Source organism: Apteryx mantelli, chromosome 4 (genome assembly GCF_036417845.1).
Source record: "Apteryx mantelli isolate bAptMan1 chromosome 4, bAptMan1.hap1, whole genome shotgun sequence".
NCBI classification, from domain to species: Eukaryota; Metazoa; Chordata; class Aves; order Apterygiformes; family Apterygidae; genus Apteryx; species Apteryx mantelli.
In genome coordinates, this window is record NC_089981.1 from 18,657,450 (window position 1) to 18,678,158 (window position 20,709).

A 20,709-nucleotide genomic window follows, 5' to 3' on the forward strand; every position below is an offset into this window, starting at 1 on the left:
ATGTCACAGTCCCACCTTAAAAATGGTTTGGGAGGATGAGACGTAGGGGGGATCTGAAAGGTCTAGGGGCATTTCCCACCAAAAGGACAACAGGGGCCCTGCAAAAGATGAGAGTGTGCAGAAAGCATCTGCTGTCCTGAAAAGGACTTTTTTTTTTTCAAATTAAAAAGCCAGCCCTCAAATGTCTTATCCTTATTTCTGAAAATGGCAAAGGTTTCAGTGAAGACCAAGCTGTCTTGTCTGCTCTTTCCTTTGGATAGCAAAGGAAGGAGCTACATCCTTTGTAACTCACAGGGGCTGAGTTAATCAGTTATCTTTTCTGAGATAATCATGCTATTTCCAGCCACCCAACAGTACCCGGGCAAGGTGAGTAGAGCAGATCCAGAGATGGTGACCAAGGTCAGCCACAGCCCAGTGATCACCCAGCAAGTCCGTAGGGATGAGGCAGGTCCCCTTCAGCTGGTAGCTCTTTGTAGGGATGCTCCCTTGAATCCCCGTCCAGGCTCCAGCTATTTGCACCTCAGCAGCTTCCTGAACCCTCAACAGCATGTTATTCCATCATCTTGTCCTGCCTTTTTCTGAGTCTGTGTAAGTTTTTCCAAGACAAGTATCATGTGGGAAGGCATTTGGCCACTTGATGTGCAGAGACACCGTTGCTTTGAACCTGCTCCTTGTGTAGGAAGAGGAAGGTGATAGCCATTCTCACTGCTCCTTTTAAAATCCCAGTTGCTCTGGAAAAGATCTTAGATACCACATTTTAGCCAGATGACCATCAGTGGCTTAATAAAATACAGACCATCCAGACTCCCTCCATACATCCTCCCAGAGGTCTCTTTCCTAGCAGAGTTTTCTTATGGGCCAAAACAAATAAATGTCGAGGCCCATGAGATGCGGGAGTAGCATTTCAGCATCGCAGTAAGGGAGTGGGTACTAAGATGAACATTTGGGAGGGGCTAATTGCCTTGTAGATGTCGGGTACATCATACATGGTGAAAAACTGGAGATGCAGAACAGACTGAACAGTTTCTTGGTAGGCATACATGATCACAGCTGAAGATACCTTTTGTTTAGAGCTGGTCTTCAAAATCCATTGGTTTTACAGGAAAGATGGAGTCCCTGATATATCAGAGGAGGGAATCTGTCAGGCAGTGTGCCAAAGGGATAGTGTACAAACCTCTTTAACTGGTGGGAGCAAACTCCTTTCAGTGGTGCTTTGTCTTTAGTGGCTATGAGAAGGCTGGACCAGTAAATACGAGGGCAGAAAGGAGTGGGAACAATATATGCAGTGCGTCTCTATACTGTGCAGCCCTCGTATTTCCTTGCAGTAAAATCGAGTGCCTGGCTGAGTTTCTGCTAAACGAAAGCACTGATGCTGACTTTTTTGTACAGTTGAGTGTACCCCTGTTTTTTACCCCAACATAGATAAACATGAATAATGGGCACGTCTGGGTACTGCTTGCCTATCCATTTCCCAGTGATGGAGCTGCACAAAGAGACAGGTTCTCAGCAGACACAAACCCCAAATCCATCCTGCTGACACCAGTGGGGCAGTGCTGAGCCACAGTCACCAAAGATGTGGGCAGAGCCTTGAGTAGCCCCAACATGCCTCTGTACATCGGTGGGGAAAGCATGGCAAAATACTTCTCCCTGCCACCTGGCATTCCTAATCATCCAAAATCTAGTAATCTTGGTACCACCCTCATTACTGTTCCCCAAAGATCAGCCAATGCACAGGCATAACTAGCAAATCTTTATTAGTCTTCAGAAGCAGGCACCAGATGCTAACACACGGTGGAAGTGATGTGCTTCGTTCAGGCTCCATCTACTCCATCCATATCCATCACACTAACATATATTTTACTCTTGCTTACCTAAGTGGTTTCATTGTTTTTTGGCTGCTTTCCAGAATTTAATGTTATTTATTTGCTGATCTCAAGAGTCTCCCCTAAGCAAAATTCAATAGCTTCCTTGTTTATTTTCAAAGCTATGTACATGTAAAGCCATCTCTTTGTCTGTTTTTGACAGAGTATTGGCTTTCGCTTCACCTCTAGTCAAAACTGTCTTCAACTTCCTTCATCTCTGCAACCAGGTGCTTGGAGATGGGACAAATGTACTGGCTGGTAACTGCAGCAGCTTCCCTGGCGTCACTGTTTGAGCGGCTGTCAGGAGGGAAAAAGATGGGTGATAGTTTGTTATTCCCAGGGGACTGGACTGTGGAAGGTGTGATGAGGGCGCCTTGCAAAGCCCAGAGATGACTCCAAGGAGCGGACACACGACAGAGGGACCCAGATCATGGCTGCCGGCTGCCAGGCACCATACAAACTCAAACGCATGGGAAAGGCTGTTGGTGTTATCATCCCTGTTTATTCTCAGGGCAATGTGGACAACAGGCATTAAGAGCTGGCTTATTCCTCCTAATTTTAGCCATTTAATAGTGAGGTGTAATTGATAGCAATTAGTCACTGGGAAGAGATGGACTTGTCCAGATCCTGGGACAGCCCATCCTGAGAGGTGTGTTTAAGAGGAAAGGGTCCTTTTTCTCCTCCTGACTAGAGCTGGAGCAAGGACAGTCCCAGACTGGACACTTAATCATACCTGCTAAAGTTAGGTGGGATATGTCCCACCTCGAATATCTCTTAGAAGGGTTCTACCACCCCTCAAGAACTGTCTTCAGGTATCTCAGTTCTCAAGTCTGTCTGTCAGAAGTCTGTCTACTTCTGGATGAAATTAAGTGCTAAACAGAAAAACATAATGAAAGCATCACTATGGTGATATGGGTGGCTTGATAAATTTGAATGATAGAGCAGAGAAGTAAATTCAGCATAACTGAGTCAAGACAGGATAGCAAATACTTTCTATTTTAACTGTTAGATCAAGTTTCCTAATGCAATGCACCACTGTTTTCATCCAGGCTGACAACTTTACGATTAGAAAAAGATCTTATTTCACCTCCCTGGGTTATATTATTTTTAATACCTAGCTTTTATATGCTGCTTCTTACCTGCAAATCTTAATATCAACTTCTCTTTAGAAAAGCCAAAACTGAATGCCAGCTGTGCTTGGCACACAGGAGTAGAGATTACCCTGAACGCTGGCATGGAAATCAAAAATTGAGATTGAGCCACATGCCACCTTGCAGTTAGACTACAGCGTTTTCTTTGCTGGCTGTGCAAGTCTGGGAGTGCAGCTGTTGGCAGAGCGTCGGTAGATACAAAACTGCCTGATGGAGGGCCACATTTCAGGAATGACAATCCCTGACGCAGCACCTCCCCAGGTGATGGGGGAGGAGGCAGAAGGGATCTTAAAACATGCACAATTTTCTAAATCTTCCACCCTGACTCTTCACTCAGCAGGGCAGATATTTTTGAGGATGCCAGCTGAGCCCTTCTGAAGCCCACAGCTGTGGCACAACGACCTGCAGGCACCTGCTGCATTACCTCAGGCTTCTGCACTTGGGGGAAAAACTGAGCATTTACAAGTTACTAAAAGTCCTTTTCTGGCTTCAATACCGTGGCAGTGAGGGCTGTAGAGGTACCAAGGTGAGAAGTCTGTCCCACCTACCTGGCATTCAGAAAGCTCTGGTACAGCCACATAAAGCAAAGATCCTCATGGCTGTTCTCCTCCTCTCTCCCCAGCACATCTGCATTGACTGGGCCTGGAGATCTGGTTTAGACATGGAAAAATTTTAAAAAATAAATAAACCAAAGAGTGTAACCACCACAGCTGTAAAGCAGCACCACTCTCTGGAAGGCAGGTTCACCCACCAACAGCCTGCCCCACAGTCATACGGCCATGCTCTGTTTAACTTGCTGACTGTCACCTCAGCCCTGCTGGAAGAGATACAAGTATCCTCTTCAAATCAGGCTCAGATGCTCTTTAAATACCTTTTTTGTTTGCATGCCCTCAAATCACTTGTGACAGCATGTGCAAGGTAAGTCATGGACCCCCCTCGCTGGGTCAGCTCAAGCTCAAGAAACCATCAGCCTGATTTATTCTGAAGAGCCAAACTCCAAGAAACCTCCACTTTCCCCAGGAGTTTGAGGGAAACTGCTGGCTTTTGACCTGTTGCAAATATTGAAAGCATTTTAAAAAGTTCTTCCTTCCCACTTGGCTCATGACAAAAGGACAGATTTTAATATGCACTGGCACTGCTTTGTTAGCCGGTATGAACATGCCCTTCAGCCCACGGATCTATCCCTTTTTCCAGCATCTGGAAATTAAAAATCTACTGCATCTGCCAGGATTTCCTTAGTGGTGCATGTCCCAGAAAATATCAAAGCACCCTGCACAGATGGGAAGGAATCAATGTGCTTTGTCTCTACCTTGAAGGAGGAACCAGAAGGAGACCTTTCCAGGCAATGTTCTCCCTTCATAACAGACCAGTAGCAAGGACAGATGTGGATAATAATATCGTAATGAGTGCCACATGATACAACTGATGCCATGCTTGCATATGTGGCTTTTGTGGGAGTTAGTCACCCTGTACTTTGGCTGGTTGAAAGATTCAGTCTGCCATATATATAACTGTGTCTAAAGCATGCCCAATTTCGCAGCAAGAAGTGTGGCTGGTGACTATGAAACTCAGAGCTCGTTCACATTCTGCTATGACACCACTTTTCCCAAATGCTTTATTTGAAATGGGTAGGTCACCTGCAACTTTCCCTGAAAAATTAAACCAAAATGCAAACAAAAAACCCCAGCCTGTGATCTGAAGTTTCATCCCCTGCAGATAAGGCTCAGTACCACTGTATGCAATAGAAAGTGTTGCCTTATGTTGAGAAGTAACCTCAGTGAGAAGGTCTGTGTCCTACTGTAACAGACAGGGCAGGCGGGTGGAACATCCCTGCTATTGCACAGCAGCTCAGGGCACAGGCCGGCAGGAGGAGACCAAGCCCCAGCCCTCTTGCTCATGCCTCAAGTTTCCCAAACCAGTGGCCATGCCACCCTCTTTCCCTGGAGATGAGACCTGTCTCCCTGCAGCCTGCATGGAGGCTTCCTTGAGGGCGGAGGAAGGCCGAACAGCTCCAAGTCACTTTCCTGTTTCCCAGGAGGCAGAGGTTTTACCTGCGCTTGTGGCCCATGAGATTTTGGATGAACTTCTGAACCTGAGCGTTTCCTCTCATCTTGCTGTATTCACTGGTAAACAGCCCATCTGAGTGCCTCTGGGACCTGCAGTGGGGAAAATAAAGGGTCATAAGACTACACAACAGCTACTCCTCCCAGCCATGAGATGTGAGACCTATCCTGAGGCTCTGGTATCTCTCTCCTGCTGTGTCCTCTCATCTTGGGCATCCTCTGGATGAGGCCAACGCTGAGGCTGGCTCTGGAGCTGGAAGCAGCTCAGCCCCACGGGTATCCCCCTTGGCTGAAGTCCCATCTCCCATTGGAGGTGTCTCTGCCCTGGAAGGATGGTTTTGGCTCCTCCTTACCTCTCCTTGAGGCCCACTAGGTGTTTGACTAGCTGCTGCACATAGGCATTGCCATTCATCTTGCTGAGCTCGCTGTGGAAGAGCCCGTCAGCATGTCTCTCAGCCCTGGGAGGTTAGAAGAAGAAAAATGGATGGACATTTAAAACTTCACCCTCAAGGAGGAGGGTCCTAAGCAAGGATTGGCAAGAATTGAGTCAATTTGGCAAAGTTTCACAGAAAAGCAAATCCTTTAGAGGTTTAACCATCATATAGCAAAATCATCTGAATCTCCTCTTACTAAAGTCATTACTTTACCATAAGGATATGGGAATGTGAGGAAGTCTGGTTAACAGCTATTCAATATAAAAACTAGGACAAGAGACAGGAGAAGTAATAAATTAAACACCCTCAGATACACAAACCCTGAGGAACAGGTAGTTAACGGTGATGGTACCGAAGAGCAGCACCCTCCAGTGACTAATGGGCCATTGAAAGGAGGGCTCAAAACCTCGGCAAGGTTCAACCAGAGCTAGCAAACTTCAAGCCAGACTAGCCCAAGAGTAGGATAAAAAGTATGGGATTCAGCTATTGATCTGGACCGGCTACTCAAGAGACCTCTTGCATGTGTGTGTGTGTGTGTGTGTGTGTGTGTGTGTATGTAGGTCTTCACGGAGAACGGGGTGAGGGGAGCTGGGCCAAGCACCGGTTGTAGCTGGGGGAGGGCTGCAAAGGAGTCTCAACTCTGTCCTCCTCCTGCCTGACTCCTTAAGTTTCTGTGCTTTAATTGCTCCTGCACAAGCAGGAGGAGAGATGAATCCTGCTTAAGATTTACATTCAGTGTTGTGAGCTGGTGACTAATAAGGTTGTCTATTTGTGGTTACCTTTTTGCAGGACTGGGCCATTTGAGACAGAAACAGCCACCTCTACCAGCCTGTATAAACACCAAGCGGGAAAACAGGCTCAAAAGTATCTTTTTTTATTGTAGTCTGATCTGTTTGGTGGTCTTGTTTTTCCCCCTGGATGGAAGATAAAACTTCTGGATGGAAGATAAAAGGCCAGCTTTCCAGCTAACAGACCCTTTGAACAGAAAGCCATGGAGAGAAAGGAAGCAGAGGCACAAGAACTGCTTACCTCTCCCGGGATGGAAGAGATGCCGAGAAGTGCGATAGGACAATCATGGGAATAATTAGCTGCCACAGACCAGTCATCAGGGAAACCATGATGTCTCCTAAAGCAAAGCATGCGGTTTTATGAGCAGTAAAATGAATGACCTTGCTCTTTGCCAGCTGCGGTTCATATGCCACATAGAAGGCATGACTATAGAAATAACACCACTGTAATTAAATTAGGCAGGAATTCCTGCCAACAGAGCTAGCATTTCTTTTAAAATATAAAAGAAGAGCCATTCAAATCTGTCATGTTGCCATTAAGTTCTAAGTTGTTTGCAGTTGTTATTCCCCCCCCCCCAACACCACCAGTCCCAGAGCATGGGCCTGAAGTTGCCTGTGGAAGATGATGTTTGTGCTGGAGCATTGCTGTGAATCAGTATAATGTGCCTCGAATATGCAGGGAGGTACTGTGTGAGTTAATCCATGAGTGGCACAATGCCATGGAATAAACCCCATTCCACTGTAAGTCTCTGAGAGCTGAGCCTTTGGGGAGAGGATTTAAACCACCCATCAAAACATCCCACACAGACAGTTATTAATAAACCTAGAGGATACCCAAGAGAAATCTGTTCTTTTTTTTTTCCCTAAATTTTCAGGCAAAAAAAATTGGCATGTACCAAAAAATAATTCATCCGCACACGGGGGGAGGGAAGGGCTCTTGCATGTGTTGATATCTATTTATCCTCAAACCTTATTTTCAAGAAGAAAAAAAAAAAAGAAATAACACACACAGCTTCAGTAACAGCAAAATCTAATATGTTTTTGTTCTCTTGCTGAAATAAAAAGAAAAGAAAATTGCATTTTGCCTATCACAAGCCATTGCATATTTTTCCCTTCTATTCCCCAAGCTCTGCTTGCAGCCCTATGCCTGCAGAAATGCATATGTGCACCTATAAGAGGATGCTCACATTCCCCCAGGAATTACACAGGGGTCATGCCTGTAATTTATCATACTCATGTCTTCTGCTTGTGAAGAAGCAAATCTTGCTTTCTTTGTTGCCATCCTGGAAACCCCCATATTGCACTTGCTAATCCAAAATTGGAGTCCTCCCACTTTGATTTTATTCTAGTCTGAAACCAGGGAGTTCAAAGAGCATTAAAGGACTGTCAGAGTTTACTGAACACTTTCTAGCCCTTCAGGGACTGTTTTCTACCCTAGGGATGCTGCAAGACAAGGAGACAGAGGCAGAGGAATGACAAGGTTGGGGGGGTTTATACATAAATGACTTCACTGTAAGCCACAGCACAGCTGTTTAATGGCAGCTGCAGGGCAGAGAGGAGAGAGGTTCTGCAGAGAAGTTCATGGTTAGGGAGCTGTAAGCTTCATCTCACACTCCCTTCTGATGCTTTTGGTGTTGTCAGTCTTCCTGCCTGGTTTGGCTTGGAGGGGGATTAAATAAATAAAAGGAAAAGAACATTTCAAAGGTCAGTTCCTTATTGGAATCTGGACAAAACAGGCTCCACACTGCTACCTCCTGCCCGAGGGACATAGAAGAGATGAAATCAGTCCCCTGAGTCCAGAGCATGCCAAGCCTCAGAGAAGCGAAACCAGCACACTGGTTTTTTATAGACTGGTCCCTCAGTCTATAAAAAACCTGCCACACAGCGCCTTGGCCCCTGGATTTCAACCTGGCGTTTTGGCTTTCCTTGCACCAATCCAGGGCTGGCGTTCCTCTTGGAGCACCATGGACCCACCTTCCCCTTGGAGATGGCCATGGGGAATCATCCTGTGTCTGCAGGGATTTCACTGTGACCATGACAGTTTATCCTCAGAAACTGTATTTAACATCCCATTTTACACCCCATCCCCGCTCTAGCGTCACCCCTCTCTCCTGATGGTCTTCCTAGCCACTGACCAAGCAGATCAACTTGTCTTCTCCCTTTCTGCACATAATCTCCTCCTCCCTGTGCAGATCAGACTTGTTTGGTGGGAGCAGTGGCTTTTGGGGGACTTCTACGTGTCACTAATGATTGTTTTGCGTTGCATTTTTTTTTTAATCAGTTAAACCCTGGAGCAGATTTTCAGTATCATCACAGTTTAACCTCCTTATGAAACTTCCAAGCTTTTATTACCCCTTTTTAAGCCCCTTAGCTAGCTGGGGACCTTCAGCTGAAAGAAGCATGCACTGAGTCAGGCCAATACCTGGGAGCAGCTCAGCGCTTTGCAGTGGACGAACCCAACTACTAAAACATCGGCTTGCACCCAAGGCCTTTGTCAGATCAAGTCTCCCATCATGCTGAAGGAACGTTACCACCAGGAGAGCTTTCTGAAAGGAGTGCTGTGAGCCCGACACACCTTCTTGCTCCAGCCCATCTGTTAGGCTCTACCTAAAACTAAGGACCATGTATTTCTGGACACACATCTAGTCCAGCTGCTGTTTGAGCTCTGTTCTTTCCTCCGGTTGCTCTAGAGGAAGAAAACCCTGCATATTATCAGCACTGCTGTTCAGGAGACGGTTTGCCTCATGGCAACAGCTTGGCAGAGCACGACGGAGGCCTGAAATCCACCACCCAAACCTTGAACCTAGGGAGAACACAGCCCATCCAGGCTGACCGTGTCAGCACGGCGGTACTCACCACACCGGGGTCGCTTGGGGCTCTTGGCTGTCTCACGGCTACGATGCACCACTGGCCCACTCCTCTCCACAGCCCCCTATAAATCTGCAGCCCTTATCAGGAGCAATTACTTGGGTAAAGATGGGAATATGAGTAATCATGATTAACATCAGATAATGCATCCGGGTTGAAATCTCCTTTTAATTACTTGGTAAACCCGTTCAGGTAATTTGCAGCAATTCAATGGACCATATTTTTGCTGATGTGTAATAATGCCTGTTTGTGTGTATAATGACAGTAATTTGCTGGACAAACATCCCTGGACCGATTGATCCATTATGGTTGTCATCATTATCTCTCTTCCTGGCTTTAACTGCCTCTTGATAGGAGTTTAATCTTTTGTTCTCCTTTTTTAATTCTGGCTCAGGGTTTGTTTGCAAATACCAGAAAAATTGAATGAGCGTATGTGTGTACCTCCTATTTGGCGAAACAACTTGTGGGCAAACATTGACAGATCAGTAGGACGACATGCAGCTTCTGCATGAGGGGACAAAGCTTTTCAAGTTGCAGTTTCATGGCTAGGTCTGGGAAAGGTCTGGTGAGACCAGTCTGAATCACAGCTTTAAAGCAAGAAGCATACTTAGACCTGCATGAGAAACACACTGAATATACTCCCTGCCTTCACCAGGCTTTGGAGCTGGCTGCTTTCAAGCACTTCTGCTAAAGGTGACGTACAAATGGAGGGAGAAAACAGGATTCCGCCCTTTCTCTGCTTCTTTATTTTGTATAAAGTAGCTCGGAAGGATTAATCATTATAAATAAATCTGCTTATCTTCCAGCTGGGGAAATAGGAGCCATATTGCACTTTTTCTTGTCTATTTTTCTTTTTTCCTTTGGGGAGCAAAGGGTGTCTCCATGACTAGAGGGCTGGGGGTGACCTGGATTTTCCACGTCATCCTTCCCTTGGAAGAATAAAACCTGCACTGATGAGTCCTGTAGCATTTTGCCCTTATAACTGTTTTCTTCAGCAGTATTAGCACTGTCATTTCTCTCGCAGCCCCCTCACCAACTCTCTGATACACTTTTTTGTGTTGATATGACCTCATTCAATGCATTTTGTCCTCTATAAAACCAGGTGCAGATGTGTTGTGAGTCACATGCTTCTCCCACTGCAGCTGAAAGCTCTTCTGAGCACCCAGCCCAGCTTTGGGAGCCCCCCGTGGCATTGGTGACATCTGCCAGTCTCCGGATTTCTTTTTTTAGCATTTAAATCTGTAAAGGCCTTCCTTCATATATGACATCAATACAGTGGTGACAGCCTTCAGCTGGGGCTCCTGGTGTTGCCCCAGTGCAAACATCTGCAACTGAGAAAGGCCCTGCAGGGGCAAGACAGGGAGAAAAAAATATATATTAGAAAGCCAAACAACATACAGGGAGTTAAAAAGGACCAATGTGACTTCCTTACCTTTGCAAATAACCTCAATGGGGCTGCAGTGCTCCCAGACTCTTGGGGAACTCAGTTTGCTGGGAATGCCTCACTACGCCCGGGTAAGATGCTCACAGGAGAGGTTGCAAGGATGCTGGATGAAATGTCCCCATGATGGTAGCAGAGGGTGAGTTACAGGAGAGAAAAAGCTTTGGGATATGGGAAGGAGGAGTGAAGTACCCTGACATATATATCTACCTTGTAACTAAAAATGATTTTGCCTTCCAGATGCAGCAGAGAGTGAAAAGGGTCAGGATGACAGGGTAGAGAGGCGGGAGGCCAGGCCTGGCATTGCTGCAGTGTAGCATGGACAACCAAGGGCTTGAGCTTAAATGAAGCTCCTGTGGCCCCTGATGAAGAAGTTTAGAAGCATACAAGAAAACTCAAAAACTTTTGCAAGCTGCTGTTTATACCTGAATAAACAGGAGCCCAGAACAAATCCCCAGTCCAGAAACAAGTTTGGTTGTCCTTTAACCAGAATTAACATTAAGCTCTCATCAGCCTCAGTGGGAGCAGGTATGTATTGAGACAGGAGCGATAAAAGATGGGACTATTTAGTAATACCAGCTGCCAGGAGCTTTGAGAATTTGCACCTTGTTTTTTTTTTCATTTTCTGTTTGTGTGAGCATGCAAAGTGGGAGTGCGGACTCCCCTTGCTAGCAGCCAGCAGCAGGCACAAAGGTGTGATTAAATCATCCGTTAATCACTGTAATCCAACCCAGCATTGCTGTGCAGCATCATTGCAGAGAAAAGTTCCTAGTCATTGACTCAAAGAATGTCAAAGCAAACAGAAATTATTGCCCTCACCTGATCCCTGCTCCTCATATAGTTGTCTCATCCAAAGCTGCAAAAAGTCAGGACTGCACTGATCCTTGCCATCTGCTGCCAGTGACTTACCTGGGCCCAGACCAAACCAGACTCAGCCCCTGGCTGAGAGAAAGGCTGGGGATCACCTGCCTGGAGGTATCACAGGGGAGTTTGTGGATAATCTTCTTTGAGAAAGGATGGGGCCCATCACAGGGCTAGCTCAAGCCTATGCCCACGGCTATCTGCACACTCAGGGAAAAACTCCTTAGCCAAAAAGCAAAAGAAATGTCCCAGCTGCTCTCGCTTAGCTGGGCACAACTGAGGTAAAGATGGTTCAGGGGATGCATTTGGCTGGAGATATTTTCATGGTAGGCTAGAAACAGCCAGCGTTAGGGAGCAGGGCCATCTTTTGTGCCGAAGGTAGAAGCAAGCCAGGTCGGACATGAGTCCACTGAGTCTGGGATGCTCTCAGATGTGGTCCAAGCTTGGATCCTTGTTACACGCCTCAGATATTTATGATTTCTGGGAAGATATAAGTTGTTAGCCTTTAGGTTGGGGATCATCTCACATCACTGTAGGTGTCCCCAAAAAGCTGGAGACTGGAGATCTGTCAGCAGTCAGTTCCAGGTGATTCACCGCTTTCTAAAGCAGGAGTCCAAAGCCCTGCCTGAAATACCCCTTCCCCATTGTCCGTAGTGTCCTGAACTCAGCAGGACACTCTGCCTCAGCGTGTTGGTGAAATCCCAGAGCGGCCCAAGGCTCTGAGCAGGCAACCAGCACTGAATGGATGTGTGAGTCACTGCTCTCTCCCTATGGACCTGAGGGCTACAACGCAGCAGCATCTCTGGGGCCGTAGCACAGAATCTGCAGGATGTAGCACAGCATTTGTGGGAGGCAGCACAACATTTAAGGGCTGCCTAAGGAGCTCTGAGGCCGTGCATCAACACTCCTCAAAGAGGACAGGGAGAGATGTCCCAGGGCAGGAGGTAGAAGGGGTCTGTGATCCTTGGCACCATCCCTAAGTAGGAGGTGAGCTGCCCTGAGGACATCCCCAGGTGTAAAGCTGCCAGCAGCTTTGCACAATTCCTTGTGCTTAGGCTTGCTGCTGACTGACACGCACAGCATGGAGAGACCTGCCGTGAGCAGCATTAAGTAAATCCAGTGGCCACAGGTGGGAGGGCAGCGAGCAGAGCTGTTCACAGCTCCCACTCAGCTGGGGATCCATGTCACCCCTCTGCTGGGGACATCCTCACGTACGGCAGGGAGCAAGCATTACGAAACAGAGGTCCATCCCCGTTTCGACACTGAGGCTGTGCAGGACCTCGGCCAAGACGCTTAGTCTGCCTGCAGCTCAGTTTCGCCATCTGTGAGACTGAGTTCCATTTCCAGAGACCACTGTGAGCAGCTGGCACAGCATTGCTTGGGGGCAATGAGCCCGTGGGGGTCCTGACCCCGGGAGAGGCAAGCTGGATCTGCAGACAATGAATAGGAGCCCTAAAATCACCCGAAGGGATACCTAAATGCTAGTGAGCACGAGCTGTACCCCATCCCAAAGGTGTCAAAGCTGAGACTGGCATAGAGGAAGGTCCTTTTACTCCTCTCTACAGGGTAACCAAAGGGGCACCAAACCCTCAATGTGAAATGCAGGATCCTATAACTATGTTAAATATGTTGATGAATAGAGCACAGACACACAAGAAAATTCTAAAAAAGCATAGGCAGCTGCACAGAAAGATAAAGGAGAGGTTTTGCCTGAGATGCCTTCTAAGGCTCACTGGAAAAATCATCGTTTGAACAGGGTTTTAGAGGTCTTGCAGGTTTTGAAATGCTGAGCTGTCATGGCCAGACTTGGGAGCTGCAGAAGGACAGCGAAGCCAGAGAAAGAAAACAGCCAGTTGGAAATACAGGCATCACTCTCATTGGAAACGTTGAGGGCCATAGCTGTCCTGCCTCCACGTGCCTGTCTCCTCTGCAGGACCAAAGGTGGGTGGTCCATCAGCAATGTCATGGCTGAAGGTGAAGCCCCAGCCACGGCTCTGGCCATGGTTATGAGGACTGTCTTCATCCCAGGTCTTGAGCCACATCAGACAACCTCAGGGCACAACCACACATGGGTGAGATGGGCAATGGGATGCTTGGCTTGTACGGCTTTGGAGCAGCCCAAACTGCCAAGGCAGGAGCAGGACAGCATGTGCCTCAGGAAAGAAATTCAAAGAAATTCAGGCACCTCTGGAAAAATCAGACACCTGGAAATGTGAGAGGACTAGACAGGGCTTTGGTGCCAGTATCTGAAGCTGCTCCTGGGGAATTTTGGTCAACAGAGATCAAAGGGAGGCCTGTCATCATTTGGGTCCAAGGAAGTTTTATCTCCATGCCCATTAAACCTAGTGCTGGTGGCAGTGCCTGCGGCTGCAGGAGTGCCACATAGGCTAGAGGACCCATACCTACAGGAAACATGAGAGAAACCGCCCAGCGGAGGCACGTCAAAGTGAATGGGTAACACTTTCTAGCCTGAGTGCAAACTCTTTAAGTAGTTACTGCTGGAGGACACAAAAAACACCCTATCAAGTCAGATCACTGGTCTCTCTAGCCCAAAATTTGGCAATATTTAAGGAGAGCATATGAGCCTGGCCTTTTTCTGTGGTGCAATCCTGCAGGGCAAGGAAAAGCCAAAAGGATTTTGGAGAAGAGAGGATTTCATCCTACAGCTAGGTGTGGGGCCAATCCTGACCCTGCACCCTAAGACGGATTCAGGCTGACTATCAAAAAATCACAGCTCGGTGCTCCAGGGTGTTGTCCTGAGCTGTGAAGGGGAGAAATTCTCTCTCACCTTTCAAGGAAATCTATATGGGACATCAGAACAGACTTTTTGACTGGAAGAGCAGTGCGGGTGAGTTAGTCTCCATCCCCAGAGAGCTTTAAGAACAGAACGGATAAATGTTGCTCAGGCATAATGTGGTCATTACCGCTCCTGCCTTGCACCAGGAGAGCCCATCCAGCCCTCAGGTTGCTGTTTATTCGTGGCAGCCACTGCTGGCTTCTTCGCTGCCCAGCTGTGTTTCTGCAGCGATTTTGGACCGCTGGGCTTCTCTTTTTCTCGGAGGCACCTTGCTTCGCCAAAACACGCACCTCAAAATGCTCCTGCAGCCTTTGCGCTGCCCTCATTGGGGTCTGTGGCTTCAAGGTGGCTATGCATGCTGGGGCCAGGACGGGCTGAGAAGGTTGGGGAAGGACCATCTCATCCTCCGCACATGTCTAGCAAAGGCATTGCAGGTCCTGATGAAGCTGTCTAGGTGCAATGATCTGCAAGGAGCCCAGGCGCAGGCCAGGCCCCATCCGATGGTGGTGCCCGCTGATGGCATGGGAGTTTATTGAGGTCAGATGGTACTAGGAACTGCATGGCTAAATCCTTCCTACGTAAAAGTAAAATACCCTTTAATCAGCTTATGGGGTGTTCAGGAACTTCTACCTCCCTCATTCTTTTTTTTTTTTTAATGTGTATGTGTGTGAGTCCATGTGTAGAGTGGAGGTTTTCTCTTTTAGATTTTCAGGTGAGCCTCCTCCCATGTCAAGAAGCTGATGATGATGCTGCTCTTTGCTGAGAGCAGATTGGAATCATTTTCTTGCACCACCCCAAATCTCTAGGAGAAAGGATCCTAATTGGAATAAGGGGATTGCGGGATTTAGCCTTCCAAATGCTCCTTTCTTGCACAGGATGGTTTCAGGAATGGCTTTAATCTTTGCCACCTGATCTGTAATTTTGGCAGCAAAAGGGGAGAGTGGGATGGGAAGAAGCCGGGGGACAAGGGCAGCTGCAGGTGGGCTTGGTAGAGGAAGGGGAAAGGAAAATCGCAGATCTGTAGGGCTAGGTGGGACCTCAGGACACCACCCAACCCACCCCAAGCCCCAAGGTGGGCTCAGTTATTCCCAGACCCTGAACAGTGTAGGGAGCAAGCCTTGCCTTGAATAAACCCCATCACAGGAGCATGCCAGCTCCTCATGGCCCTGCCAGAGGTTTGTGCTTAAAGCAATGCACAAGAGAGAGGAGAAAAAAAAGCCATGTTTCCTCTCTATTTTGTCAGCTTTTCTGTGCCTCTGTGTATGCAAATGTACTGTGTCACAACCTAGGAGGGCTCCCAATGCAAGCAGGGACAAAAACTCCTTCCCATTCCTGGTATTACAAGATATTTGGGATTTGTTCAAGTTGCAGCCTGGGAACGAGTGAGCTTCATCCTTGAGGCTATGCAGCCCTCCGAGGCAGTGTGTGATTTTGCAAGGGGGAAATTGCTCTAAGCAAAGCAGGCGCCTGGATCCAGGGGACTGGATCACCAGCAGAGAGGGGCAGCTCCCACCGTCCTACCTGGCAACGGATATTTTTCAGCTGGGCTTCTCCAACCTTGGTGTGTTTTGCAAGGAGCCCCAGCACATGTTCAAAAAGGAAAAGGGGGTCTGGCTGGCATTGGAGGGTCACAGAGCAACTCCCAGGCTCCTTGACTGAGCCTGGCGGATGCCATACAGCCATCATCAATGTTTTGCTCTGCCAGTCTCCTGGCAGGGTGGCAGAATGCCTGTGAGCACTTTTCCGGTCTCCAGATGGGCTTTTCCATCCACCTGTGCTCTGCGTGGGCATCTCTCCAACTGTCTGTCTGTCTGTCTAACATTTAACTCCTGGACATTTGACTCCAACTCTTGGACTTGCTTAGGTTGCTTATGTTTCTCCTCCGCTTTGTTCACCAGCAGATTCCAGCAAGGCAGATTGAGGATGCGCTTGTCCACACAGCTTTGCTGCAACATTTGCCACCTTTCTGGATTTGCATCAGTTTATCTCCAACAAGAAAGTTAAAAAGTGGGGGGAGACAAGGAGGAAATCCCTAGCATAAAATCTCTGATTCCTGAAAGTGCGCCTGCTTGCTCTGAAGTCTGGAAGATGCTGGGCATGGTAGTTACCACCACAGTTGACAGCACTGCCCGTGGACACAGGCATCAAAAACTTTGTGTTAGGAGTTCTGGGCTCTGCTAGAGCAGACCTCGGCTGTTCAGCTCAAAGCTGTGTCTGCCTCCTGCCGAACCCTTGGGTGAAATCTGCAGCGACACATGGCTTTTTTGCAAGAAGCGGTTAAGAAAAAAAAATTGGTGTTTGGTTCACATTAGAAAATGCCGAACCCTTAAAATATTTGGCTGAGAAGCAGGAGGAGGGAGGGGAAAAGCACCCGGAACGTGAGTGCTGGTGAGAGCCCTGCGACTCTGCCTGAAAGGACGTCCCTTTTGGGTGAGGGACAATGGTCTTTGCAGAGATGAGCCCGGCAGGAGATGAGTTTTTGGGTGTTTGCTGCTCACAGCCGCTCACAGCTTCCCATGCACCTCTCCCCATGTCTTGCCTTGCCGCTTCTCCTCCTCCCCAGGAGGTTTTCTTAACAAGTGGATCCAACAAGCTCATTGCTGTTTTAAAACCAGGAGGGACCCCTAAAGTATTTTAACGTGCTCTCGCCTGTGGCGCAAGCCCTTGTATTTCTCCAGGTCACCCCTGTGTGAGAGCAATTATGTGGGTAAGTCTGAAGCCAGGTATCCACAAAACCATCTGGGCTTGATTATAAGCTACAAGAGACAGCAAATCCACCCTTTTTCTTTGTAGTTTCATTCCCACAGCTAATCACCATTAAAAAATGCATGAGTTTTCGCTTCTTACATGGATTTATCTTAACTTGCCAGGATTTTAAATACGAAATGATCTGTTTAGTGTGTACATAAATCCCTGTGGCATCTTGCGGGGGGGGGGGGGGGGGGGGGACTCGGAGAGCCTGGAAAGCCAAGGGAGATTCCTGCCATCCTCTTCCCTCTCTTGTAAAGGTTAACCTGAAAGGTGGGATGCTGCCTCTGTCCCTTTTCTTGGAAATGCATTACAGGCAGATTGTAAAGCAGGACGGCTTTGGATGATACTTCACAGAGAATTGCTCAGCGAAATATGTCAGAGAAAAGGAATAGGATTGGCCTTAAAAGCTCTTTAAGTACCTCCCTTTGTTCTGAACTTGGAGATAGCGATCTTTCGCCCAGCTATCAGGACACTATTCAACAGCCTGAGCTGAGGCACATCTGTGCTGAAGCTTTGGCAGGTAATTTTGTTCTCTTCTCCTATTTAAAAATTCAGTGCTTCAGGCATGGAAAAACTGTGATGATGAAAGTTCTGTCTCTTTTGGGAGATGCTGGCAGATGTCTCATTTTGAGACCTTCCCGATCCTTTGAATTGGCTCACCATCCAACCCTCTGTTAACTGCTGCCAGGCGAGTCTTGGGGACACCTTGGGGCTCCTGAGCTGGTGGCTGGGATCCCTTGGGTGGATGGGTCTGGGGGCCACCCCATGCGGGCCAGCGCTCCAGCTGTGAACGCTTGCCAGGAAAACTCAGGCTGTTCCGTTTTGTTGGTTTGTGTCAGAAACAGGTGCTTTCCCGGCGCTGGCATGAGCTGGTGCTGAGGCAGCGTGAGTCCGTGGCATCACGCTGGCGAGCAAAGCCCTTACCTGCTGCAGGCTGCGCTTGCAGATGCGTGGGGCAGCAGAAAAGGCCTATCCCGGGGTGCTCCTCCCCCTCCTGTAAGTCGTTGGCTGGGCTACTGGTTCCCACTGGTGAAACTGGGCAACATCAAACTGAAGAGACAGCTACCAGCAGGGCTGGGCTGGAGAAGGGGCATGGCCAGCCCACTTGGGCAGACGTCCTGGGAGATGCAGGATACCAAAGCCTCATTTTTCCATATCTGACCAGAGCTAGTCTGGGTTTATACCAAGGCTGTGTCCCTGGCTCAAGGGAGGCTTCATTGATGGAGTGGCTGGGGAACCAGTCTGCCAGTTTAGCAGGGGGGAAACTGAGGCACAGTCTTATGTGAGGCTGGGGTGTCCCTGCTGGCAGAAGGTGCTGCTGTTCACCCCTCTGTGTCCTTCGCAGCACCAACCCAGGACAGAATAAAACATTTTTTTTCTGTCAAAAGAGACAGCTGTGGGTACCTTTCAGAGCATCTCCAGATTGCTGCCCTAAGCCAGCAGGCTGTGATGGTGCGATGGGTGAAGCAGGATACTGCACATCCGAGCAAAAAAAGGGTTGTGCAGAACTGATGGCCCCATCAGATGCTTTCCACAGGAGCTCCTAAACACTTGCTGTCCATTGCTCAGGTGCCCCAGCCCTGGCACGTAATGCTCCCTGCTTTCTGTGGGGGTGACAAATGGCTCTGTCCCTTATCACCCCTTTTTTTTACAGCTATATGGGGTGACTTCTGCGGATATGGTGATGCATTACAGCTGAGGAATGGGGTCTGAGGCTCAGACCTGCTAACGGAAAAGAGGGTGCTTCATTGCTCCCGTGGACATGCTGTCGCACAGCAAAGCAACTGAAGTCAAGTCGGCACATGCCAGCTTTCCCAGAGCTGGCCTGGCAGGATGCGCTTTACGGCCGTATCCACCAAGGGACAAGGGAACAGGCACAGAGGAACCACGCGACTCAGCAACAGAGAGCGCCAGAGAGAGCAGGGATTACAGTGAGTTTGTGATAGAAGAGCAGTCCTAATTAGTGCTTTGCGCGGCTGCACTTTTCTGGAAGTCAAAAGCCTTATTTCACATTAGTTTAATCCACTCCAGGATTAAACTGGTTTAGGATTAAGGCACAGTTAGTCTGGAATAAGGGTTTCCACACTGAGAGTTAAGAGCCATTCTGCACTAATCCATGGGGAAAATCAAGATAATTAATGCAAATTAACTGTTACAGTGGATTAGATAAATGGCATTAATCCCTGTGGGAAGGCAGAAGGCCTGTGGTCACAACTCAATTCTGATCCCTTTGTGCTCAAGTTAATTAAACATAAATAAATTATTTATGTTCTGTCCACACAGGGATTCAGTGCAGTTTAATTAATTCACTTCAAGTCCCTCCTTTAGCTAATTTGAGTTGATTTCTTTGAGTAAAAGGATTATAGTAAAAAGTGGTTCCACTGGAGCAGCTTTCCACTGACCAAAAGCTGTGGCAGCAGTGGGTGTGTGGGCAGTCAGGTTTTAGGGACTGACCACCAGACCAGAAAAGCTATGACTAGGTGATAGAAACCACCAAGCTGATGCAAATTCACTCTGTGGAGACATATGAGTTAAAACAATACAGATGGGGTCCATATCGGAATCACAAAATGGTTGAGGTTGGAAGGCACCTCTGGAAATCATTGAGTCCAACCCCACCGCTCGCACAGGGTCACCTAAAGCATGTTGCCCAGGACCCTGTCCAGATGGCTTTTGAATATCTCCAAGGATGGAGACTTCACAGTCTCTGTGCAACCCATTTCAGTGCTCTGTCACAGTAAAAAAGTTTGTCACTATAAAAAGTTTCCTTATATTCAGAGGGAACTTCCTGTGTTTCAGTTTGTGCCCTTTGCCTCTCGTCCTGTCACTGGGCACCGCTGAAAAGAGTCTGGCCCCATTCTCTCTACACCCTCCCTTCACATATTTATACCCATTGATAAAGACCCCCCCTCAGGCTTCTCCACACTGAACAGGACCAGCTCTCTCACCCTTTCCTCGTAGGACACATGCTCCCGTCCCTTCAGCATCTTAGGAGCCCTTCAAAGGACTCACTCCAGTAGCTCCATGTCTCTCTTGTATTGCGGAGCCCAGAACTGCACACAGCACTCCAGATGTGGCCTCCCCAGGACTGAGTAGAGGGCGAGGATCACCTCCCTCGACCTGCTGCCAACACTCTTGCCAAATGCAGCCCAGGATACTGTTGGTCTTCTTGGCCACAAGGGCATGTGGCTGGCTCATGGTCAACCTGATGTCCACCAGGGCTCCCAGGACCTTTCCAGCAGGTCAGCCCCCAGCGTGTCCTGGTACATGTGGTTATTCCTCCCCAGGTGCAGGACTCTGCACTTCCCTTTATCGAACTTCATGAGGTTCCCCTCTGCCCCATCTCTGCAGCCTGTCAAACTCCCTCTGCTTGGCAGCACAGCCATTCATGCTTTACTCTTCCTCCCACTAACTGTTTAATTGACACATGGTGCTCCATCTCCCTTCGTGCGATCCCGCTAACTTTTTCTCAGCAGCACTCACAGAGCAAGTGATATGTTGTGACACAAGGCTGCTGGGAATGGGAAGCACTGCATACTGAACACTGATTTCTTGCTCTTGTACCTGGACCGTGGTGGCTAATCAAAGAGAAACTTTAGCTGTGTCAGAGCACCATGCAGAATTGCCCTTCTTCTCTATCTTCTGCTCAAAAAGCATCATGACGCCTGTGAAAACCAGCGTTCGCCATTGACG

The 20,709-nt window shown here is 48.2% G+C and overlaps 1 protein-coding gene across 1 annotated transcript; it reads right to left on the bottom strand.

The window, feature by feature from the left end:
• Positions 1 to 2,047: 2,047 nt before the first annotated feature.
• On the bottom strand, positions 2,048 to 6,628 carry SCT (secretin). Its single transcript, XM_013945353.2, has 5 exons — positions 6,540 to 6,628; positions 5,430 to 5,534; positions 5,065 to 5,169; positions 3,562 to 3,663; positions 2,048 to 2,159 (listed from the first exon to the last, which is right to left on the bottom strand). The coding sequence occupies exons 1-5, from the start codon at positions 6,626 to 6,628 to the stop codon at positions 2,048 to 2,050; spliced, it is 513 nt and encodes a 170-aa protein (XP_013800807.1).
• Between the last annotated feature and the right edge of the window lie 14,081 nt (positions 6,629 to 20,709).